Source organism: Juglans regia, chromosome 14 (assembly GCF_001411555.2).
Source record: "Juglans regia cultivar Chandler chromosome 14, Walnut 2.0, whole genome shotgun sequence".
NCBI lineage: Eukaryota > Viridiplantae > Streptophyta > Magnoliopsida > Fagales > Juglandaceae > Juglans > Juglans regia.
Genome location: NC_049914.1, coordinates 2,211,143 through 2,237,793, shown reverse-complemented (window position 1 = coordinate 2,237,793; position 26,651 = coordinate 2,211,143). Strand labels below are relative to the sequence as shown.

Below are 26,651 nucleotides of genomic sequence, written 5' to 3'. Positions count from 1 at the left end.
TTTGGTTGAGAAGGTTATTGACGGAAATAGGCTTTGCTCCCAACTTAGAAATGAACCTGTTTTGCGACAATAAGGCAGCCATTAACATCTCTCATAATCCTATCTAACATGATCAGACTAAGCACGTTGAGGTCGATTGGCACTTCATTAAACAGAATCTTGAAGAGAAAATCATTCGGTTTCCATTTATCAAGTCAGAAGACCAGCTAGCATATGTACTCACGAAAGCCGTATACAACATAAATTTCTACATCTCACTCAACAAGTTGGGCATTAGAGAAACATCTATGCATCAATTTGATGAGGAGTGTTGGCGTGAGCTGTCATACAAGGATCAAATCTGATTATTTATAGAAAGTATTTCATTGTAAAATCCCTTACTCAAAGGGTACTCAACCTTGGTTATAGCCTTAGATCATGTATATCTTAGAATAGCTTTCTATGTATCTACTACATATACTTGTGTACTCTACTATTGCAATATAATTGAGAACATAAACTTTTGACAGACCCTTTTGTGGATTGAGCTTGTCGATCATCTAGATTTAGGATATTTTATCCCCTTCAAATTTGGTACTCTCCTATTTTAGAAGCAAATTTTTCTGCTCATCATCATTTGTAGACATGGGCTAAGATCGAAATACAAATATATTTTGCTTCTTTCTTGTGATTGTTTAGCTCTATTCATGATCTGTTTCGAATTTGGCAAGCCCTCCAACATTTTTCATGCTCTACGAGATGGCTTCCATATGTATATATATGATCATGAAGATAGGAGTACTTCCATCGTGGTTTGTCTCATGCACGTGGCTTGACAAAGATTATTGCATTCTGCAGCAGCGTGCTATCGAATTTAACTAAATAGATGAATACATACGTTATAGAGTTATCGAGGAGTAGCGTCTATACATTTTAAGAAATAGTCAATGCTTTCCACTAACGTGATTTTTGCAGTGTGGAGCAAAAGCTAGCTAACATGGCGGCATCATCCTATATATGGATCGAAATGAATAAAACAAAGAGAGAACAAAAATAGTAATTCAGTAAACTTATAAATTAAGTGCATGGTCACTCTGCTGTAGCTCCGCTTGAATTTCAATGTCTCTGCTTAATTGCTCAATGCCAGAGGTCCTGTGTTCAGTGCTCACCGGTGCTAAGAGCCTAAAGTCTATTTACATAACCAACAGGAAAGAGTTTCAAAGGTGACTGGGGGATCTCTTTCTAGCTAGAGATTATTGGCCTGAAATCCCAATTGTCTCTTGAATCTTATCATTCGTGTGGGATGTCAATTTTAATGCATTTGCATATATAATTTCGACAATAAAATAAATCCCATGCATGATGATCGCTTTGATTTTTTCTATGCTTTTAGCGACATTGTTTTGATCGTTTTAAAAATGTCACTTTCATGTCAATGTGGAGGGAACAACTTGTAAATATAGCCAAAAATGAAAATACAAATTGGTGAGTCTCAAATTAATGTGTATTTCACTCGTGACTGATCCAATCATGATTTCTTTCTCTTTCCTTTATCTTTTATACACATGTCCCGTCACTCAAATAATTCCAAATATAATTTCATTATGGAATATTAATATCTTATTCTATTCTATGTTTATTAATTTAATTATTCCATATATTATGAACTTTTTTTTTTTTAGTATTTCTACTCATTAAAATTCCTGAAAATAAATTTCATGTTTTTTTTTTTATGTTTATATTTTATGAGAATGATAGCCTCTCTCTTGAAATGATGTCTGGAAATAAAAACAAAACTGATAGAACAAAAGTAATAAATAAAAACAAAACTTTTTTTTTAATGGAAATAAAAACAAAACTGATAGAACATGATTGCATATGCATAGTGAATACTAATGTGGAACTTTAATCATATATATTTGGATAGCCCATTTCACCTCAACACTGAACGGCCTAGATCAATACCACGTGGCCACCAAACCGACCCTTCTAGCCCAGAATCCTTATCCCCTAGTCCACTGGCACATTCGTAATTAGCCCCCAACATCAAACCCTCCAAAGCTCAAAATTTAGGGGAAAAAAAAAAAAAGGCGGCCGAAATCCTTATCTCCTAGTCTCTCCAGTGCATCCGTGAAATGATTTATGATAAGATCCATGAGATAAAAAAATTTATGAATAATAATAAAAAAATTTATAAATAATAAAAATTAATTTTATTAAATTTTAGAAAATAAAAAAAATAATCTAAGATTTGAAATAATCAAAATTATTTTTATGTTTTATATAAAAAATTCTACCGACTACGTAGAAAGATATAAAAGAGAAATTAAAAAATATTTATATTTGAGTAGTACTTGAATATTAAGATGAAATAAATTAGATGAGACTAATTGCGCATCCAAATGGATCTTAATTACTAAAAAGAAAATTATATACACTATACTACTATCTCATTTTCATTTCACTAAATATGATATGATATATTTATTATCATTAAATGATCATTTATTACATATTTTTTTATTATTTAATAATAATAAATATGTTATATATTATTTAATATAATTAAAATAAGATAAAAATATAATATATAAGATTACTTGACTTAATATATTATATTAAATTGTATTAATTTATAAATTTATTATTATTATTATTTTAGACTGAACCACTTCACATCCACAGGATGTCACAATTATCGTTGGAAAAATTAAGGATTAAGGATTAAAGAAACGTTGATTAAAAAGGAAAAAAGAAACCAAAGCCAAATTAAAAAAAAAATAAAAAGGGCAAAAAAAAAAATAAAAGATGTAAATAGAATAGAATAATATATGTCGCACACCACACACGAGGTCCTTTGTCCAGACACCCAGCAATAAATTCAGCGTTTCAAGATTAGGTTCTTTTCTTTCTCTCACAAGCTCCCTTGCGGCTAGGGTTTATCTCACTCTCTCTCCCTCTCTGTGTCTCGCAGATCTGTGCTTATACTGTTCTTATATCTATATACCGATGGAGGAGTTGTTAAGCTAGGGTTCGTGGTCGCCTTTCGTGCTATAATCTCTGAAAGGGCTCCTTTTCCGCTTCCGTTTTCATATCTATTTCGGAAGGATGGCGACCATGAACCCCTTTGATTTGTTAGGCGACGACGACGCCGAGGACCCTTCTCTGCTGATCGCTGCTCAGCAGAAACTTGCCGCCGCCGCAGCTGCGCAACCCAAGAAGGTGGCTCCGGCGGCTCAATCTAAGCCGGCCTCTGAGCAGCAGCAGACCAAACCGCCGCCTAAACTCCCCTCCAAGCCCCTTCCCCCTGCGCAAGCCGGTGAGCGTTTCGGTTCCCCTTCGTTTTCTACTTTCGGGTTTTCCATTTCGATTCCGCAAGATGGGCTCTGCTTGGTTTTTTTTATTTATTTTCAGTTTATTTGAAAATGCAATCGAAGAGGTGAGATAAAAAAGGTGGTGTTTTTGTACAGTATATGACAGAAAATGACTAGTTAGAATTATAGTGTGGTATTTGAGTTTTCTTATGTGTTCGAAAACTATTATAATTAAATAGTTTTGGATATTTTGGGAATTCTGATTATACCATGTACAGAATGGAGAATTTTTGGGTTCATGATTTGCTGTATCTTTATATGTTCAATTGGGTTTTGGTTAATAATGGATAGCTGGTAAGTTTTATAGTTTTGCAATTAACATTTAATTGAAATTTTAGTGGAATTATATGTAGCTTTTTAATTGAAATTCCTATTTTTTCTATTTATGGCGGTTGTGATTTATAAATATCCAAAGTTTTTCATTTAGTTGTGTTGTGTTTTCTCTTCTCTTGTTTACAGTCATGTTGTTCTTTATCATGGTTCTTATTTTTGTGGTATTTTATTGGGATTTTGTTTCCGTATGAGTAGTGAGAGAGGCAAGGAATGAAGGTGGACGCGGAGGAGGTCGAGGAGGTGGACGAGGATATGGGCGTGGCCGAGGCAGTGGTGGTTTCAATCGTGATTCTGCCAACAATGAGAGCTCATTCAGCAACAGCGCAGCCCCCACTGGTCAAGGTTCCGTTGAAGACGGGGAGTCGGGTAAGTCTACTGAAAGGTGGGGCTACGGTGGACCTCGTAGTCCTTACCGCAGTGGTCGCCGAGGTGGTTTCAGCAATGGAGAAGTTGGTGATGGGGAACGTCCTCGAAGGCCATTTGAACGCCGTAGTGGGACTGGGCGAGGGTGAATACCTATTCTTTAACAGTTCCTTGCAGTATATATTATCTTTATTTTTCATTAAAATGTTTCTTGATTAAAATGCTTTCAATCTAAAATATGTTTATGTGCAGAAATGAGGTCAAACGAGAAGGGTCTGGCCGTGGAAACTGGGGATCACAAACTGATGAAATTGAGTATGTCTATTCCGTAAAACTTTTGCTGTCAATTTCAGAACCTTCTTTAGGCACATGTTTTTATTTTTATTGACACCAGATGTCCTGGAACAGTGTCCAGACTAATCTTGGGGGTGTATAGGCCATCGGCAAGGAGTTTCCTGCAAGTACACCTTGGGTAATTCAAGGGAAAAATCTCCCAGTCCGATGGCCCCTAGAGATTGTTTACATCCAAAGGGATTTGAACTTTAGACCTGGGGGAGCATACCCCCAAGCCCAAGGCATTTATCACTTGAGCCAACCCCTAGGGGTTCTTTAGGCACATATTATATTTCTTAGTAATATGCTTTATTTTTATCAAATAGTCAATATAGCTCTTTCGCTGTTTTTTTTGTACTTAGGGTGACTGAAGAAGTTGTCAATGAAACTGAGAAGAATGTGGGTGATGAAAAGCCTGTAGTTGAGGAAGAGGCTCCAGACAGCAACAAGGAGAATCCTTCTAATGAAGCTGAAGAAAAAGAACCCGAGGATAAGGTGTCTCTAAATTTTGTCTCAAATATTTTGTTTCCAAAAAATCCATTTAAACTCTTTCTTGTTTTTCAGAGAACAGAAATAGATGCATAAAGCCTATCAAGTATATCTTTTGAGTTTTCCTTATACAATTGCCGTATCTACTCTAACAAAGGATAACAAAGAATATGACAAGGGTTCCTTGTTATCTTAATTTAGGCACTTCTGGATCTCTTTTATCCGAAAGCAATATTATTTTCTAGATTAGTATCCACAATAATAGGCATTGTTCTTGTATTTAGAAAATGTAAATCTTAACTTTTGGGAATAGATATGAACAAATAACATAAATAAATTTGGCTGCATGATTGTTTGCATGGTTTGAGTACTGGGAGTATTGTGAATGAGGTCAGAGCTTAGTTACCCTTTGCTCTGTAAGTACGTTGGTAATTAAATTGCTTACTGTTTAAGTATTGATACTTATTGAAGTTATATACCTTTACACGTCATTTCTCACCCATTAGAAAATTCTACTGATATCTTAAGTGACGAATTGCCTTTTTGCAAGAATCCTGAATGTGATCGTATTTTTTTCGAGACTAATCGTGTATCATTTGAAAACATTGATCTTTTACTTTGGAGTGTATTTGTTATTGTGTTTAGTAAGTGAGCTTCTAAAAATGTGGCGATTTTCATCCACTGCATTTGTCGTATTGAATCAGTTCACATTTTATTGATGAGAAATCTTTCGGCAACTGAGCTCCAGTTTTTCCTGAAATGTAAAATGTGGCCTATAAGATTACAGACCATTTAGGGTATCCATTACCTATATCGATATTGCAAGTGTGTTTTTTCTTCTGTTTGTTGGTGATATACATATGGTTGTACATTTTTTTTTTCTTTACAAGTGAGTTTGACCCCAAGAGAAGGGGGATGAGATCCGAGCCAGTGATTTCCACTTCAGGAGGTGTGATTCCTGATCAATAGCGTCACCTGTTGGGGTCATGCTTGCCGAATAGAAAAATATAAATAGAAAAAAGGGCTGTAGCTTATGGTTTGTTTCTTTTATAACAGGAGATGACTCTGGAAGAATATGAGAAACTACTGGAGGAGAGGAGGAAGGCCCTGCAGGCTCTTAAGACGGAGGAAAGAAAGGTGGATGTGAAAGAGTTTGAATCCATGCAACAACTTTCAAGCAAGAAGGGCAGTGATGACATCTTTATTAAACTGGTGAAACCACTTTTTTGCCATTGTAACTTTTGAAGTTTTTGTTTGTCTTGTGTGTACTTGGCATCAGTACAATAATTATCTTTTGCGGTTTTTTTCATCAGGGTTCTGAGAAGGATAAGCGGAGAGAGGCTGAGAAGGAAGAGAAGGCCAAGAAGGTAGTCTGGGTTGCCTAATTTTACATTGAAATTCTATTAACAAACACATCCCTTTTCTGTGTTTATGCTGGAATTTGCTTTACTTTATACACTCCACAAGCAGTTGGAACAGTTAACATGCCTGTCTCTTAGTTTAACTGTCTTTTGTATGTTTTGCTTCTTAAATGCTGCGATCTTGAACTGTTTTCCTGGTTCTCATTGCTGCTGTGTTGCTGTCGCCAGGTCTTTCTGGTTAATACTGAACTCAATTATTATGTTTGTGGTGTTTATAGTCTGTCAGCATTAATGAGTTCTTGAAGCCTGCTGAAGGAGAAAGGTACCAAAACCCAGGTGGCCGGGGTCGAGGTCGGGGTCGCGGTTTGAGAGGAGGGTTTGGTGGAAATGCAGGCAGCAGTGTGGCAGCCCCATCTATTGAAGATCCTAGTCACTTCCCAACCTTAGGCGCCAAGTGAGATTCTCCAGGATCCCGTTTACAATCTCAATGGGTTTTCCATTTTTGGGTTCTATGCTTGCGATCTCTACCAGGGAAATGACTAGAATAATTGGATTTCCTGTATTAAAAAGATCCTTTAAATTTCGTGCCCTAAAATGTATATTTTATGTTCTTCATATGTTCCCCTGTAGTTTTCCCCTCTTTTCCCCTTCATCGTATGCTCTGTTTTCTGTTTTTAAGACTTGGGGGCATATGAAACGATTAACTTATGGCTACAATTCATCGTTGCTTAGTTTTCGGAATAGATTTGAGACTATTTCGGTTTTTTGCCTAAAAAGTGAGGTGTTTGGTGGTGTTTTGTTTTTGCCCTGATTATTGTATTGCCCTTGGTCACAGTCGTCAGAGACCAAAACTAGGCAAATGGTAGGAAAATAACGTCAATGAATGTAATTTTAGTGCCATGAAAAGGGTCTTAGGGTCTATAGAATGTTACAACGGTTCATGCATACGAACCGTGTACATGAGTTATGCCTGGTTGGTTCAACCGAAATGTTAGTTAGAATGTCTTCTTCTGTTCTGGGATTTTGGGGGAGAATCATGAGCTGCGGCAGCTACATATATTTGATTAAGGTGTTGTGTTATCTTAGGGGTAAATTTTATAAAGCCCCATTGGAACAGTACTATTGGAGATAACAAATTGAATCACATTTAATTTCTCTGTCACGACGTAACATATGGCTCCTCAAATTAGGGCATAAAGTAGTTTTTATCATAAATACTTTAATTCGGATTATTATTATTATTATTATTATTTTACGGGATAAATGTAGTTAAATTCTCTGTTTAGATTTTTACTAAGTTTTGAATCCAAATCTATTTGATCGAGTTTTCCTTAAAAAATTTACTACCAACTTCTATCTAAAACTCTCACAGTTCTTAAATTCTTAGCCGCTGATCGGATCAATTTTACGTGTTTATCTCAATCTCGCCACCTTCGTATCATCCATTCAGAACCCATTATACACACTGCCTTTGATGTTCTCAAAATGTAACAATATCACTTGAAATTAAAACGATCAAAATGCGAGACTCAGAGCCAGTCAACATACTCCAGAACGACTAGCTCGAGTCGAGATATATCCTACTGATCGAGGTGGTCGTGGCAGTAAACCCGGCCCATGTTGATCAATCTAATAAACGTTTCATTTATTGGTTATTCAGGATTTGTATCGGTAAACAAATTATATATAAGGATAATGTTACTTGGTCATCTGAAACTTACCACTTTAGATATTCTTTTAACGCGACATCATCAGGTAATGCTATGTGATTTATTAAAAAAATGAAAAACACAAACACAAAAGGAATAGATCAGCCGTAGAAGGAACCCAGAGTTTCAATTTTCATGTTTCTATATTTTTAAACGCTCTTTTGATTTGAATATAATTTTTATGTATTATCTTTTTTACTATTAATAAATCATGTGACACTACATGGTGGTGCTACGTTAAGAGGGGGCATTTTAGCTATACGTTTCAGATGGCTTAACAGCAACAGTGATACAAAATAAAGCAAACAACTAGAAAAGGGGCCAGTACGATATCACAACATTATTTGATTTGCAATCCTGATCTTAATCTGTACATCACTTTTGGATAAACAAGCACGTACGTTGAGAATAAGAAAGGGGTCCTCTGGGGAGCATTTCCAGAAGGAATAGCTTTTTAATTGGAATCGAATGAAGACTTTATGTGCCATGGAAGAGCATGAGCATAATGCAGTTCTCTGGACATAAGCTTATAACCTATACTCTTACTTTAAGAAGAACAGGAACAGCAGCCAATCTTCTGAGCAACAGGCTGTGTCCTTGGACCTCTACTTGTTGAAGTCCATCTAGTATTCATAGCCACTTGGCTGGCCATTCTGCAATTAGAATATAATTACAATCACTAATTAAATGGCACTAATTACAATGAGGTAGAGCTCATTGGCTAACCTAAGGGCAGGTGCCAGGGTTTCCCAAAATCGACCTATTTTGTTTTCTTCCAAAAGGTAAACTTCTATACTAAAATGTCCTTAGTACAGATACATTGAAATTGTAAATACATACTAGCTAATAAGTAACTATGAAGGTGGGTCTTTGCCACTGTGAAAATCCAAAAGACATAGTAATTCTGGGGGTATGCTACCATACAAATTCTGGGACCGATGTATCTTTATTGCTTTCCTGCTTTCAAATCTTTGTAGTAGTATTCTTATATCTCTAATTGTTCCTGTTGTGGTCCATTCTGAATTGTGTTGTGGCTGTGTCAAGACTGTTATCACCACCTGGGAATCTCCTTCTATGATTATCTTCTTGAGGTTCTTTGAAGATGCTTCATTTACTCCTATGAAGGCTGCTAATGTCTCACCCTACTTTGGATTGCAGTTGCTCAAAAACTCTGTTACTACGGACACAATTGTTCCATTATGATTCCTATATATTGCTGTTGTCGTGCTTTATGTTGACCTCACAGCTACATGAAATGAGATTGAGTAATGTTCCAACAGAGGGGGTAACCATTGAGGCCACTATTTAGTATTTTCCATTCCCAAGCCTTGTTGTGTTCCTTATAAGCTTTGATGACTTTAGGTAGAAAAAGGTCAATAGGTACATTTTAGGATTCATGAATGATTTGGTTTCTATAAAACCAGAGACTATCCATTGCTATAACAACAAACAATTGAAATTTTTGAGAGTCCTATGCAGAAATTTGTAGATTGGTGATAGGGTCTAGGATTGCTAGAATCCAACTGGTGATACCTTGCCCCGCTATGGTAGTGATATCCAAGGGTCAAGGTGATTGCCTTCATAGGATCCTAGAATAGGGACAATGCAGAAACAAATGAGAGATTGTTTCCTCTACTTTTTGGCAAATGGGACAAAGCACCTGGTCTTCATCAAAAGGTATGCAGATTTTTAACAAGGATTGAGTAGGAAGAATGTTGTTTAGCACTTTTCATAAGAAGAGTTTAAGTCGATCTTGTATATGCAAAGACTCAAAAGATTGGCTGTTGTTCAGAAGATTGTTGAAGTCCTTGGACCTCGCCCCATTCATTGAATCGGTGATCTTTATCCGATTCTGATCTTTTGAGTCTTGCTCTAAAAAGTAAACCTCTTCTTAACTCTTAAATAGGTCGATTTATTTCAATTTGAGTGCCATATTAAGATGCTTAATATCGTATAATCAAGAACTTTAGGGTCCATATTAATAAATTTATTATTTTCGAATTTAGTTTTAGTTTAAAGTTTTGTTAGAATTTACCCTTCAAATTGAAAGAATTGTTGGGAGCAAAGAAATTAGTTTTGAAGGGACCACATCATAGTAAATACATGATATATAGAAATTAAATAAGGTTTTGGGCCATATATGTAGGAGAAAAATTAGAGATAGGAGTTTCTATGTATATACAGATTTTAGACGCCCACCCCAGCAAGCTGTTCCTTAAAAAACATTTATTTCTCTCAATTCCTGTATTGTCATAAGCTGCATGCTAGGTAAAGATTAAAAAACAAAAACAAAAAAGAAAGCTAGCTTTTGTTTTATCAATGCATGTCTTCCTGCTAGCGCAGCTAGAGTAAGCTGCAAGCAACAAACTGAATCATACATGCATGATGATGATATGCATGCTTGATATCATGCACCATACTCAATTCAAGGAGCCCCCGGAAAACAAAAATCCAGCTCCGGTATTCCTAGGATATCTGTGGTCGATCTGAGTAGTACTGGTTTTGTAGTATTAATTAATTTGGGGTCTTAAATTTTATATATATATATATCTATATGTATATATAGCTAGAAGACAACTTGGACAGAATCCTAGGCATTGATCAGTTTAAGATAGATACAAAAGATCAATGACTTAAGTCTGGTACCCATTTGGTTCCTATCGATTTCAATAAACGTCCAAACTTTGAAAATTTGGCTGCTTCTTCAGTTTGTTCTCTCTCTCTCTCTCTCACACACACACACACACACACAATACTGCATACATTGAATAATTCGCATCAAACGTCGGAACACCTGAATCTGCATTGAAAACAAAGAAAGCAGTACTATTGAATATTCGCGTTTTACAAAATATACATACAACTTATGATCATGACGTATATACACACCAAACTGTTTTTAAACGCTTGGGAAATTGCAATGAAGTATCAGTACGTACGCGGTCAACTCTCTCTCGTATTTCCTCTTTAGTGGACAAACAACCCCGTACAATGGATAGTGTGTCAACTTTGGTTTAAATAGCTAATGCGGTAATGTCTTTATAGTGACATCACAGTAAGATGAATTTATCAATTATTATAGTTAGAAGTACTATTATTAAATTTTTACTCATCATCCTTAAACGTTCTATACATCACATATAATTTTTTTATTTTATTTTTATTTTTCTTCTTACCAAATGTTTGATGTATGTATGATGAGTAAAAAAATCAATTAGTTTATGAAGAATAAAACTAAAAAAAATAAAAATAAAAATAAATATGATATGTGGTGTATATGGATGATGAGTAACAAAACTCTTTACAAATATGTGTTGTTAAGTCAACTTGTAATAAGAAGTATTATTAAATTTCTCATGTATATATGTTTTTAAAACTTACATTGTTGTTATTTTGGAATATAGTTTATAGATATATATATATATAATTTATATATATATATAGACTATTCTGAAATGATATCGGTATCGAAATATTTCGTTCCAATTTCTCGACCAAAACATTCATCAAAACGGTATTTAAAACTTTGGTATATACCTTTAAGCATGTACGTATGCATACTCACATGCATGGACAGAATTACGTATTTGACTCTCATGTCAATTTTCATTAAAACTTTTTTTATAAGAAACTAACTATTTTCTCTCTCTTTTTTTTCCTTGTTTTTAGATGAAACCTTTTTGTTCATCAAATAAGAAATTAATAAGTGAATGATTATATTTGAAGTATTTTACACCACATATCATCTACTTGAGATAATTTGATTTGGAAGATAAAATTTAAAATTTTAATCTTACAAATCAAATTATACTATGACGTGGATGATGTCACTTCGTGACTTTGTGTGTATATGGGATGACCTGCTGGATTTTCAGTATGGGATCCCATATTGAACATAATATATATATATATATATATATATATATATGTGTGTGTGTTCTTGTTTCTTCGAATTATGAATGATATCATGATGATCTGTATTCCATTGAAGGCCGTACAGCCAAGGTTTTCATGTGTAAATGGGTGAAATCAAACGTACCTCTCAGATCTGGTTTGTCTTGTTTTTGTGAACGGAAGATGGTTGAAGTCATCAGATACGTAGTGCTCGTCGTGAGGGCACGTGATCGCACAGAAACAGGTAGAAAACCTGAGCTCCTTTCCCCGCCTAGCCTTATCCTGTTATAACTTATAACATACGTATGAATTATGTTGTTTTGTGTTCAAACTTGAACATGGATGCCGATGTTTTCCTGAGATATCGTCATGAGAGAAGAGCGCGCGGGAGAAGGTCCTTCCAAAACAGACTTCATCCTAATTGCATCTTTTGTCGAAACTATTTCTTCCCTTACGTGAATTCAGCGACGTCGATCGGCACAAACTCTCATGCTACCTGATCTGAAAATGGCACAGAAAACTTGGAGCGATGGTCACATGCAGCTAGCTGCATCATGTCATGCCGTTATACTAATGCATTAGAAAAGCTTTCTTTGCCTTGTCCTCCCACAGCTTGTGTAATCAAGCCACAAACTGCCCCATGTGAAACATATATGTCACCTACACTACTACCAACTAAGAATCTCAAGAGCAACAACCCAACTTTTGTTATAGCTACTCGATCTCTTGTCTGTTTTCACGAATTTATTTGCTCTAGATCGATCAAGACCAAAACCAGAGATGATCATCATCTGCCGATCTGGAGTGTGTATGTATACTATATTTGTGCTAAATTTCCAGCCTCCAAACCCCGAAAACTTACCTGCAGGCCTACTACAAACCTTGAATAATTGATGTCGTACTAGATCAAAATAAGTAAAAATAGTCTAGATCACTTTTATATTGAATGAATGTTATGTACAGTAAGAGAGCCTATTTATATACAAGAAAGAGGCCGAATGAAATAAGAAAGTAAATAAATACAAGATGATCTCCTAATCAAGGTACTATTCTAATCTAAGTACGTAATATACATCAACAGATATCAAACAGCAGCAATTAACCCACAGTTTTGATCACCTGCGGAAACTAACCTCGTTTGTTTTCAGAAAATATCTCATCTCATCATTACAATTTTTTTAAATCTCCACACAAAATAAAATAAACAATTCAATTTTTTTAAATTTTAAAATAAAAATAATATTAAAAAATATATTCTCACAATATTTTATTTAATTTTTTAATTTTAATCTCAACTCATCTCATCTTATTTCTGAAAATAAACGAGCCAAAGCTGACATATTTCACCAATGCATGACGCAAAGAAAGTAGTATTTGGTCACTTGGCATGCAATATTATAAACTGTCGTACGCTTCACACAGGCAGTACTCATGCATGCATGCATGCAGACAGCCATTCAAACAAGGAGAGAAGTGTATGTGTGTGTGTGTATATATGTATATATATATATATATATATATATATATATATAGAGAGAGAGAGAGAGAGAGAGAGAGAGAGAGATCAGGACATCACACACAAGGATAAAGCTCTGAAGCCGAGCAAGCAGTACTCCAGGCTGGCAAGCTAGCTCCTGATCATCATCTACGCGTCTATTATGGATTCTCGTCGCCCGATTTGTGCAATCATAATATAAAACGTAAGGGGGGCATGAAGAAGAAATTGGGAAGTAAAAACGATCAAGTACCATTGTTTTTGAAGTGTTGAGGAGCTAGCTAGGGAGACGGACGAGCTTTTCCTAGTTTTAGATTTTACTAGTAGTCGAGCGCCAATATATATTTGCTATATATATTCTATATATTTAGATCATTAATATATAAAAGCTAGATCGATCAATTAATGTTGTATGTATTGGGTTTGTTGTTGTTCATGTGAATGTTGGTGTTAAAAAATGGTGAGCGCATGGGTACGCGCAATTTTCTAATGTTTCATGTGCTGCTGCATGCTATTGATCTTCTTCCTCGACCGCATACATATAATACGTCAATCTGAGAATTAAAGTGATTACCACCCACACGCCTTTTGGATCAATTCTAATTAGTAATTACCAGGTACGTTAATTTTTGGAGTATAGGGTACTGAAACATGTTTTTCGAAAAGGGAATGTATGTTGTAGCTAATTACCTTGCTAAGCAGGGAGGGGGTGTTAATATGGATTGGTTTCATGAGAGAGATCATATACCCAATAAGTTAGGAGGTCTTCTTGGAATGGATAGATTAATTGATCTTCCTTTATCTGAGGATATCGTAGTGAGGCAAATTTTTCATGCAGTTTTTCTATTTGTTATATTACTATTTGCTTGTGGTTGTTTTTTCTTGCAGGGAGCAGGTTTTTTTATAGGGTTGTTTTCTTGGTTTTTATGTAGTTTTTTGGAATTTTGTAATATGGTTTTGGTTTATTTAGTTTTTGGAGCCTGGGTTTTGGTTTTTGGTTTTGAAACTCCCAAGTTTCAGTTTGTAACTATAATTTTCTTCCGTCACAAATAAGGGCTGTCAATAAAATTTAGATACCACCACTTTTTTTAAATAAAAAGTACGTTAATTTTTACTACGTTTAAATACGTACGTACGTAACCCTGAACCTCTTTAATAAGCATTCATTAACATGCATGCTTAATTTATAAGGGCCATGATCGAAGATGTTAATTTTAGGTATCACAAACACTCGATCGATCAATCATGGTGCCTCTGATCTCCTTATTTGGCGCATTCATTCCGTTTTTCTTTCCAGCTTTATAGATAATTTGTTAGTTTCTCTTTTTATTTTTTGACTAAACCCTGATCGTATGATAAATATTGGACAAATATTATTATATAGTACTAGTCTGTGGCCTTGTAAACTATTAATCAAGATTAAGCTAGCTAGCTCTGTGGCCTTGTAAACTATTAATCAAGATTAAGCTAGCTAGCTAGGAAGAATCTAATCGAATATTGAATAAATTGCGAAGTGTTGAATTAATGCTTGCAATTAAATAGAATGCATGTAGGGAAAACCCTTTCAAATTTGGTTTTTCTTTCCCTAAGGATATCCCTCTTATTTAACTTTTCTCATTTCACTATTTCCAAATTTATGCTACGTACTCAAGCTCAGTTCTTAAATGCATGGTTCGGACAAATTTTCATGAAGTTCAACTATTATATATATATATATATATATATATATATATAATTTTCTAGCCTATATATCTAATATGGATCCTCTATAAAAGAGTTGGAAATTCTAGGTCTACGAGGGTACCCAATAATTGGCTATCAAACCCTTCAGTTCCATAAGTGTAAATATTAATAATAGCTCTTACCTTCGTTATCAATTAAGTATTACTAGGAAGGATAAAAATTAAGATAGATATAAGATATTTAAGCCCTTATAGAGTGTCCTTTTTTCCTTTCTCAATCAATGTCCGACCATTCCATACATCACCATCGAACTGAGTTCTCTGATCAGGTTTCAGCTCTTGTTTTTCCGTCGTAAGAGAAAGGCCGGGTTTTGGCGTCTGGCTTTTTTTTTTTTTTTTTTCAAAAGAGGACGGTACCCCAATTTTATTAAGAAAACCCTCACTTGTGGCGGAGGAAAACCGTGGTTACAAACCAGAGGTCTGGGGGTTACACATAAACATAAAAGGACCAAAACCCAGACCTCGCAAAAATCCTAAGCCTCAAGCTAAAACCCAAGTTTAAGGAAAATACATTAGACTCAAGATAACCACCCTAAAGATCACCTGCAAGAAAAAGTCAGCTCGAATAGATAAGAGAAAATGTAAAAACCAGCTAAAAAAAGTGAATACCTCAGTACGATGTACGCAAATAGGGAAGTCCAATTCTATCCATGCGCAGAAGACCTCTTAATTTACTAGGCAAATTACCACGATCCTCAGACCACTCCATATTCAATCCCTCAGCTCCCATTTTGGCAAGGAGATCAGCAACGGCATTACCTTCACAAAAAACATGACTCACTCTATAATCCAGATGTTCTAGGCAACTTTGAAGCTCGTCCCAATAATCCTCAAAATACCAAAGGTCACAATTTCCTTTTTTAATCCAATTAACCAGAATTTGGGAATCAATCTCAATATCCACTCGAAAAAACCCAAGATGGCGACATCTCCTGACACCTTCAAGCAAACTTCTCAATTCAGCAGCATTATTAGAACCCTGACCTAAGGAGACAGCAAAAGCAACACACATCTTACCATTGACATCACGAATGACACCCCCAGCCCCGGATGGGCCAGGATTACCCATACTACTCCCTTCAGTATTAAGCTTGACCCTTTCCCGCTGGGGTGGATTCCATTTCACCACAGAGATTTTCTTAACTCTAGGACTCAAGACAGGGATGTCCAATCTCTTTAAAATGGCAACATCTTGAGTAAGAAGTCTCGTCGGATTCTTGTTCAATTGCATGATTCTACAAATCCAACTTTTAATAGAAAGCCACACAGTCTCAATAGTATCCAAAAGACCATCATACCTAGCTTTGCAACGCCTCTCCCAAAGTTTCCAAGAAACAATGGAAGGGAGTATGCCAAAAATAGTCTTAACTTGAGAGGACTTGCTAGCCCGACGGAACCAAAAGTCAATTTGTTCTTGCCAAGTACGAAAAACACCCATATGCACACCTAACTGAACAGCCGCCCTACGCCAAAGATATCTAGCAAAATCCCCAGTACAAAGAACATGATTGAGATCTTCCATGTTTCCCAAAGCACAACAATTACACTTAGATACCATCGGAATCCCAGTCATTTTAATCTTAGCATCCACACTCAGACAATTATTAGAGGCCTTCCACATCATTATAGAAATTTTTTTAGGGATATTATTGTGCCAAATCCAGTGAGCCCAATTAAGAGGAGGCGCATGAATCCTAATGCAATCCCAAGCACTTTTGGTAGAAAAACTACCATCCTTCTCCTTCAACCAAACTAAAACGTCCTGCCCCTCCTTCCTACTAGCCAAAAATTGACACACCTCATTAGCTTTTTGTTGGCCCACAAACATTTCCAATAGAGGGATATCCCAACCATTCTCAATACGACACTCTTTAATCTTAATCATAGGATCAATAACTGGATAATGGACATGTAGGGGGCCCCCTCTTCCCAATTATCATACCAGAAAGAAAGATTACCCTCCCTCACAAGCCATTTAGAGTTCTTATTAACATCCGGAATACTATTGACAATGGACTTCCAAAGCCGAGTGCCCTTATTAGGCACTAAAAGAGATAAATGTTGATCCCTAACATACTTACCTTTGAAAAATTCAGCCCACAAAGAATGACCTGACATCAACTTCCAAGCAAGTTTCATGTGAAGGGCCCTCTGAATATCCCCAAAGTCTCTAATACCTAGCCCTCCTTCTTCAATGGGACAACAAATCTTTTTCCAAGCCACCCATTTTCTCTTACCCTTTCCTTCAGATTCACCCCAGAAGAAAGAACTCAACATCTTATTCAATTCTCTGATAACAATCTTAGGAACATGTAAAACAGCGAGCAAATGAGTGGCCATACTCGAAAGAACATGACGCAACAAAACAGTACGACCACCAACAGAGAGTAATTTCATCTTCCAACCTGCAATTTTCTTTTTAACTTTTCCAAGCAGATCAGTAAAATCAGAGGCCTTCAATCTACCAGTAACAATAGGCACACCTAAATACTTAAATGGAAAGAAGCCTTCAGAAAACCCAGAAATACGAAGAATAGAGTGTTTTCTAGACATAGAAATATGTTTAGAGAAATAAATGGCACTCTTATCTTTACTAAGGACTTGACCCGACCAAGCTTCATAAGAGTTCAAAACCTGCATCAATCCTTTCATAGACTTTTTACTGCCATTAGTAAAAATCACAATATCATCAGCATACATGAGATGCGAAACAAGAGGGGTGCTTCTAGCCTGAGAAAACGGGTTAATAAGACTATGATCAAAAGCATGTTTAAGAAGGCGAGAGAGAACCTCCTGCAAAATAATGAATAAATAAGGCGATAAAGGATCACCTTGTCTCAGACCCCTCGCACTTTTGAAGAAACCTTTGGGAGTACCATTCATCATAATAGAGTACCAAGGCGTAGATATGCAAGCTTTAATTAAATCACAAAATTGAGCAGAAAAGCCAAAAGTATCCAAAACATGAAGAAGAAACTTCCAATCTACTCTATCATAGGCCTTAGACATATCAAGCTTAATAATCACGTTACCTCCCACAGACTTTTTATTAATAGAATGGACCATTTCCTGGGTTAAACTAATATTCTCAAAAATGCTACGACCCGGAATAAAAGCCCCCTGCTCTTGAGATATCATCTTAGCGAGCAAATTAGTCAACCGAGCCACAATGATCTTAGTACAAATCTTATAGAAGACAGAACACAGGCTAATAGGCCTAAATTTATCAAAATCATTAGGCTTATCAATCTTAGGAATCAAAACTATATAGGAAGCAGTGAAGTACCTGGGCAGGTGGTGCGAATGGAAGAACTCAAGGACGGCTTCCAAGAGATCCTCCTTAACAAAGTCCCAACAAGTACGAAAGAAACCAGATCCAAAACCATCCGGGCCTGGACTACTATCACTCGGAATACTGAAGAGGGCAGCTTTAATATCATCAAGTGATGGATCTTTACACAGCATAAGGTTCTCATCATCAGAGATTACAGGAGAAATAAGATGGTTAAGGATAGGTACATCGCAGCTATTATGAATTCCCAAAAATTCCTGAAAATACTCACTAGCAGCTTGATGAATTTTAGCAGGAGAATTTATTTGAGTACCATCAACCAAAAGCATATCACTAACTCTATTATGTTTCTTAACATTCAAAATAGCATGAAAAAATTTAGAATTTTGGCCCCCATCCTTTAACCAATTTTTCTTAGCCAGATGAGACAAACGCGTCTCTTCCCGGCTCATCCAAGTCAATAATTCTAGCTTGGCAACCATTAAGTCATTATCATACTCAGCATTAAAACAACTTTGCAGACTGGATTCCAGTCGTTCAATACGTTGTTCCAACTCATGGATAATGGCGGTGGTCTTACCAAAAACACGACAGTTCCAGTCACGTAAGATTATCTTAACTTTTTTCAATTTAAAGGACAATTTATAAAGACCCGTACCTATGCCTTCCTGCTTCCAAACATCTTCCACAAGCCTAAGAAAATCTTTATGATCAGTCCACATGAATTGAAAACGAAAAGGGGTAGGTCCATACCTGAAAGGATTTTCTCCTATTTGAATCACCAAGGGGGAATGGTCCGAGGTGGTGCGAGCTAAAACCTGATAAAAAACATTCGGAAAGCAATTAAGAAAATTAGAGTTAATAAAACATCGATCTAACCTTGCCCAACTTCTCGCCAATCCGTTTTGGCCATTGCACCAGGTCATGCTTGGGCCTTGATATCTCATATCCAGCAAACCACAATTCTGAATACATAGGTTAAAATCAGCCATTGCAGTGAACTGACGAGGTTGTCCGCCTCTACGCTCTGAGTCATCTTTAATAATATTAAAATCCCCACAAAGAATCCAAGGAAGAGAAAAACTGCCAGTAGCCTCCAAATCCTCCCACAAGGTTTTCCTTTCAGTGTGGTTACACTTAGCATACACAACAGTAAGAATAAAACCATGTCCGTTTTCTTCAACTTTGACCGTCAAAAATTGATTAGAACTAGCCAACTTTTGAACTGAGACATCCGAGTTCCACAATAACCATATTTTGCCCGCATTGTCTACATTGGAAGTGTAATCATCACAGTTAAACTTGCTCAAGAAGTCCGGTATACGACCCTCCAATAAGAAAGGTTCCGCCAGAGCTAAAATGTTAGGCTTATGCACTTTAATAATTTTTTTCAATCTCACCTGAGAGGTACCAATTCCCCGAAGATTCCAAAATAAAATTGGACTAATCATAAGTTGAGTTTAGATGGGCGTATCACTGTCCTAGTGGAACACCTTTTCTGGAATGACTTTCGAGACTTATCTTTCTTACTATCCGACTCAGACTTATAGTCTTTTTGAGAATCTTCGTGCAAATTGTCTCTTTCAACTTCATAATCAGACTGACTTTCTTCCATGCTAATATTCAACATTTTCTCACGCACTAGCTCATCAATCCCATGGGATTCCGGATCAGCTCCTGCATCACAGCATTCCACGGAAACAGCCTGCACCTCCTGACCAGGCACTCCCAGCCCACTCTCACCCTGCAATTCCGTAAATCCCACTTTTCCAGAGGTTACTTGCTCCACCAGCAGACCAGTAGGTAGCGTGGTCCACAAAGGGGTCATCATGTCATGCGGCGCGATTTCATGCAGGGAGTGGGTCACGGATTCAAGTTCTTTCCTCACTTCGTGCGACAAGCCCATCTCATGCAAGTCACCTTCAACTGACAATGCGTTTTCTTCCATCACCTCCAACGGTAACACCCGTCCATCTGTTGCGTGTTCAACTAACAACACGTTGTGTGTTCCTTCAGGTTCATCATCGAAAACCTGCTTTGGGACCCTCTTTGACAGGACCTGTTGACTTGCTAACACCTCCAGTCCCTGCTGCTGCTCGTCCGCTTGTATTCCCTGCTGCTGCTCCGCCGCCGCCTGCATCAAACTTGAACTCCGCTTATGTCCACTCTCCGGCAGATTCTTCATCTGCGCAATATTCGGTAGACGCAGTTGCTGCGCAGCATCACCACTCGACCCTGCATGACCCATGCACAAGGATTGTTCTACATTTATTATCACCATATTCTCACTGGGAGCATCAGCAGCCCCGTTTTCATGGTAGCTCACTAACTGTAACTCCTTACATTCCAAAGCAGCACTCTCAAATCTCTTCACCGACCCTGAGTCTTCACCTTCAGTTTCAACCAAGGGTTACGAGTTCAAAGGCTCCTCCATCCTCAAGCCATCCAACTTTAACCCACTTTGCATCCCTTGATCCTCGTTTTTACCTTCAACCATATCTACATGGTTCCATTTCCACTCCTCTTCCCTTTTTTCCCCTTTTTTAATCCACATCTGTCCTCCCTTCCCTTTTTTTTTTCCCCATCTCGGGATCAAATCTGTAGGTATGTATATTGTGACCCTGCTGTTTACAAGTTATGCAATAAGCAGGGAGAGTTTCGTATACCACCTCTTGACGTCGACTCTTTGGCAATCCAGGTTTACCAATCCAAAAATGGGAGATTGTATCTTTGGAAGCATCGACCTCAAGGAAAACACGGGCTCCATCGGTTCTTGTCGCACGAACGGTTGGATTATCACGGCGAATGAACCTTCCTATCGGCGCTGTCAACGATCTAAGAACTGAGGCATGGAAAAAGTTTGGTGGTAGCCCCGGTAAGAACACCCATACCGGCACACAAGGAGGTTCAGATTCTTCATTAAATTCCGGAGTCCAAGCAAAAGGTCGATAAGGAACTCCTGCTATTTCACAGGATTCCCTAGACAAGGCCTTGTTGAAATCACCCTCGTTAGACAAGCGAATAAAGACATTTCTTACCCTCTGCATGGTCGAGACAACTGGTGAAGAAGACAAACCCCATCTCAGACGAATATACGCTCTAATGGCATCAAGGGAGGGTCTCTGTTTAATGAACTTTAGGACCAGTGAAAACCGGAATGGCAAGGTAGTTTTTTCAATTTCCTCCCCCGAGAACATGAAGCAAAGTTCACCGTCAATCACTTTTGGAGGCCTAGGTGCAATCTCCATCTCTGGCAATGGCTGAGGCACAGCGGAAACAAGGTCAGCAAAAGACCTTGGCTGGCCTGCAGTGGCAGGCACGAGGGCCGCCATTGCATCACGAGTAATTTGCTATTTTGCCCGAGTTCTAGTATGAAAGAGTTCTCAGTATAAATAAATTCGAAGAAAGATCAACACCACAAGGAGAAATAATGGCTGAGTGCTGCCCCACCACCTCCCTAAGAGTGCCCGGTTTCGGTTTCGAGTTTGGCGTCTGGCTTAGCTCATGGAATAGTAGCTCTGGAGTGAAAGAAAAACCTTGTTTTGTTTGCTACTCTTTTTGCATAGAAAGACCCAATTTCCACATAAATGTTGTAAAAAAAAAAAAATCGTAAATTCTCCCAATCTCTAGTACTTCTGCTAAGGAACGCTAGAGAATTGGGATATCGAGAGACCAAAGAGGGTTCAACAAAGAAAATCAAGAAAATCGGCTTACGTTTTTCATCTACATTGTACCAAGAGGAGGGGTCTGTGTACCTCCTTTAGTTTAGATAGACAGAGCCCCTGTGCTCCTAATGTAGAGCTGGAACTACTGCTGCCACCGTGGAATCCGCGATCATACACATGCATGAGTACCTCACCTTCCAAAAAAATGCGGCTGCTAATTAGCGCTAATGCTAATGGGGACATTGTGATCGCCTCTTTCATGATCTTTTCAATTATATGTAGATTTACTGTGAGCAGTCTACACTTGGACTCTTATTTATTTCTTCATTATATTGTAAAGGGAGCAAATTAGTCCGTTTTCTACTCCCTAGCTAGCTAGCTCTTTTGGTATATCAAATGGCCTTCTTGTCGTCATTTTAGTGACTCGTAGGGCTTCCCTCAACTCAATCTTTTAATTTGGTTCTTGAGAATGAGCGCCTCTTTTTGTATGGTTGGTACAAATAATAATAATCGTTTGGAGGATGGTACGGTCACTACAAGAAAAACAGATTTTTGTGACTAATTTATTGCGACTAAAAGATTTTTCGCAACTAATTTTAGTTGTAAATAATCATTTTGTTAGAATTAACTGGTCGCAAATAAGCAGTTTTCTTGTAGTGGATAATTTCTTGCATGAACCTGTTTCTGAAAATTTAGTCCCCCTAAAGCCCTAAAGCATTTCTTACTCCCGATGAACATTTTACTAAGGATGCTCTCGACATGGGAAGAGAGATAGTGTCTATCACGAGGGAGACGCCCTTCCCTCTTATCGATGGGGGCAAAGAGGAGATCTCCTCTAGAGTATTCCTTTTGTTTTTTTTCTTCCTTTTTTATACATATGATTTCCTTTTATATTTTATATTTTTTATATATTTATATATTAGACTTTTCATTTGTTTTATATTTATTATATTGCTAATTGTTTTCTAGTATTTTTTTTAATATTTTCTTTAGTTTTTATGTTTTCCTGTTTTTCTCTCTTTTGTTTTTAGATTTTATAATTGATGTTTTTTATATTTTCGTAATTTCTTATCAATCATTTTCTTAAACATGTTTCATGTCTTGTGTCCATCACTCTCCAATATAGTCTTCGTTTGTTTTAGAAAAATGTTTGGGTTTACGTTAAGATCTTATATAAGTAAATTTATAAATTGGCATAATGATTCGTCATAATGTAAAACTCTTTTTTCTTGTAAAATATATCTAACATCTCGCATCAAACTACGTCAATTTATAAGTATACTTTTGTAAAATTTCTATAAAGACCTAGCACTTCTTTTTATTTTAAATATTTAACAAAATGCTTGCAAATAGTTTCTTTTTACTCAAAATACTATAGACTTACTCGAGTACTTTGATGACATTTTGAATAGAGGGCAAAACAATAATCGCACGATTCTTGAATCGGTCGGTCGAAACAGGTGGAGAACAGGTCGGCTAGCGACCTTAATGGATTGAAACCAACGTCGGCCAATTCTGTTCTAGTTTGAGCCATGTTCAAACCAGTGAACCGACTGATATAAACAACGTTGTTTTGGGTTTGGCCCAAGGCCCTAACTCGAGTTCTCCCATTTCTCCTCCTTTTCATGTCGTTTCTCTCTCTCATCTCTCATCTCTCCGCTCTCCCTCCGACCTCTATCCGGTTTTCCACCGATGAGACCCACCTCGCCTCGACACCCTCTCTTTCTATCTCTCTGTGTGTGATTTTAAATTTTAATCTTTATGGGTCCTGGTTTCAAACTTTCCTTCCATATCTATTTGATTATGAAATTTAACAATATGAATATATAGTATATTTGAAATTGTGTTCATATCCATTGCTTCCATTTTTGTTTATAACTTTACCGATCGTGTCTAAAAAAAGAGGAGAATTGGTTTCAATGCATTTTTGTTTTTCTAATGTTGTGTCTCATAGGGGCTTGAAAATTTGTTTACAAATTTACCGATCATGTCTGAGAGGTGTACTGTTTGATTTTTCTAATTATTTTTCCAGTGTCAGGGTTTGGGAAAGTAGAAGATTTTTCTTAAAGGACTCTGATGCATAAAAGCAACCGAAAAACCACCGAACTAATCGAAACTGGTATGGTTGATTTTCTCCCATTTAGTTAGTCAATTCGGTTTCAATTTTTACACCCTACCAATAGCATACGGCTTTAGTTTAGAACCAACCATATATAAACAAATACGTGGCAACTAAGCACACCAATCTTGGAAGCCGACCAAATCTAAACATGCTTGGCACCTATAAATATAGAAAAGTAATGCCATATATTGTCATGGAATGCACAAGCAACGTGCAAGTACTTTGAAAAGGGGCGAGATCTACTATTCAATTTTTTTTTTAATATAGATCCCGTATTTATTAATTTTTTTTAAAATGATTGCACGGTACTTATACACTGCAAATATCATTTCTCAATTTAAAATGAGTTATACGGCAATAGAAAGATAAAAAGAATAAGTTGAGATCTCCTCAACTTCTTATTTAAATTTAAAAGATAAATTATACTTTCAGTCGCCTAGAGTAAACGCCGCGTAAGCAGCTGCTGATGTGGAGAAATTTAATCGATGCGCACCATTTCGATTCCACTCTTCCCTCAATATTTTCTTCCCCATTCCCTCCCACTCTGTGTTTGCATTTCCTCTCCTCCTCAGACTAGAACTCCCTGTCTCGATCCTTCCACGATTATAGTACTGTCGAAGATGGAGAGTCCATCCCCTCAAAGCGCCTCCGTTGAAGACGGCACATCCCGACGAGAACAACAAGTAGAATGAAATTCTACTTGTTGAAGACTTTGAGAACAGCGACCCAACGATGTTGCTTCGGCCTGTGAGGGAGCACCTTGCTAGCGCGGTGAAACGGTGCATTGTTGTTATTGTCATTTCTCAGGGATATTTTCACCTGCAGCTCCAAGTCCCTTGATGATCTCTCCCCACGAAGTGAGTGGTGGCTCAGGGCCTTTCTGTTTCCAGCGGCCAAGTCGTCACCTCTAGCGGCACCTTTGGGACTCGTTTCGGGCACGGCCGCATTGTTGACAGCGAGAATGGACTTCAAAAATAATTCAGCCACTAACGTGGTAGTTCAACAAATTGGCTTCCTGGGCCTGCAACTTTTTGATAAAGGAAAATTTTATTCCAAGACCTTAGTTGAAGACTTTACTGCACTTTTTCATTGTAAATATTCTTCTGGAGTTGATTACCCTTATGCAAAGTATGGATTACAGAGGTGATGAAGACAGAGTTTTAGCAGTCATGTTCATGGAGGGTCTTGATAAAAATGGGCATTGATGGGTTACAGACAATCGAACACGAAGAAGAAAGCTAGACAAAATCACTCTGTTTTGATCTTTCTTCTTTCTTATTTCACGTGTTTTGTCATTCTGACTTCATCTTTTTTTTTCGGTTGACGTGGCGTCAGCGACTCCCCATCACTTGAGCTCAGCGACTATACCTATAAGAATTGAATTTAAAAACTGACGAATCAATTTATTTGAAAGAAAAAATCAGGTCTAGCTGATCATTCCCGTGTTGACCAATCATAAATAGGAAGGAATAGCAAAACCTAAACGAGTAATCTTGGACGGCCGGTATAATAATCTTCACCAATTCATGCAACCTCCCAGCATAGGAAAGGGCTCTCTCACGCCTTCCTTCCTTAGGCGCCTTCTAATTGAAAGGTTCGGGTGGCGTCCTATAATATTTATTATTATCTCTATAAATATTTTAGACAATATTAAATTGATAATAAATATTATAAGATCACGCTTAATTTGTAAATTCTCAACTTCGACTAAAAATTTCAAAAGATCTTTTTTAAGAAGAAACATTCCTTTCAGATATTAAATTTCTATAAATTATTTTCCATTTATTAATTTTTTTGGCACAAAACCAACGGCATGATTAAAAATTTCAGAGAAATGCTTGGTGATCTACTCGATTTGAAGTGGTAGATTTCATTTTTCAAAAAAAAAAAAATTATATATATATATATATATAAATCTTATCAAATTAATTAATTATTTTAGATGATGCAAAATTCATGATCACGTGTCGGTAAATCAAGAAATTAACACGTACAATGAATATCAGTGAGTACACAGTGGACAATCCGGTTAGAAAAACGAGAGGCCAAGATTTTACTGTTTTTGGGGCCCAGCTGAAAGGCACGGTCAGATTGCTACTACGCAAAGTAATAAGTGGTTCCGTGTTGCACACAAACATAGCTCCTGTTCTTTTCAGAACCGGCTCTTCTTCTCTGGAACGAAGAGAAGGTGTTCCAATGGAAATAAAAGCAGCAGCAGAGAGTGGAACAGAGATCAGAGCGTGAGTCTCAGTCGCTAAGGGACTGGGTGGTCGAGTTGTGAGTCAATTTTACAATATGTAAGCATACTAAACCTCCACTTGAAGTTTTCTCGAATATCTTTTTAAGTTTTAGATTCTGAGGAAAATTCATTCTTCTTGTAATTAAAATTTTGGATTATAAAATTTAATTTAATCTTATTTTTTCGTACATTGGGTTATGAAAATATCAGTCTAATTTGGATAGTTCTGTTGGATTTTTGTCTAATTTGGGTTGGTGGTTG

General features: G+C 36.9%; 1 protein-coding gene across 1 annotated transcript; it reads left to right on the top strand.

The window, feature by feature from the left end:
• The first annotated feature begins 2,827 nt into the window (after positions 1-2,827).
• LOC109016708 (RGG repeats nuclear RNA binding protein A-like) lies at positions 2,828-6,998 on the top strand. The gene is made up of 8 exons (XM_018999093.2): positions 2,828-2,878; positions 2,954-3,298; positions 3,882-4,194; positions 4,302-4,364; positions 4,745-4,877; positions 5,928-6,083; positions 6,185-6,238; positions 6,511-6,998. The coding sequence occupies exons 2-8, from the start codon at positions 3,088-3,090 to the stop codon at positions 6,688-6,690; spliced, it is 1,110 nt and encodes a 369-aa protein (XP_018854638.1). The 5' UTR covers positions 2,828-2,878; positions 2,954-3,087; the 3' UTR covers positions 6,691-6,998.
• The last annotated feature ends 19,653 nt before the right edge of the window (positions 6,999-26,651 follow it).

Coding starts and splice junctions, on each gene's coding strand:
- LOC109016708 (XM_018999093.2), top strand. CDS start 3,088: ATGGCGACCATGAACCCCTTTGATTTGTTAGGCGACGACGACGCCGAG. Junction 4,195..4,301: donor CGTAGTGGGACTGGGCGAGG/GTGAATACCTAT, acceptor GTTTATGTGCAG/AAATGAGGTCAAACGAGAAG. Junction 4,878..5,927: donor AAAAAGAACCCGAGGATAAG/GTGTCTCTAAAT, acceptor CTTTTATAACAG/GAGATGACTCTGGAAGAATA.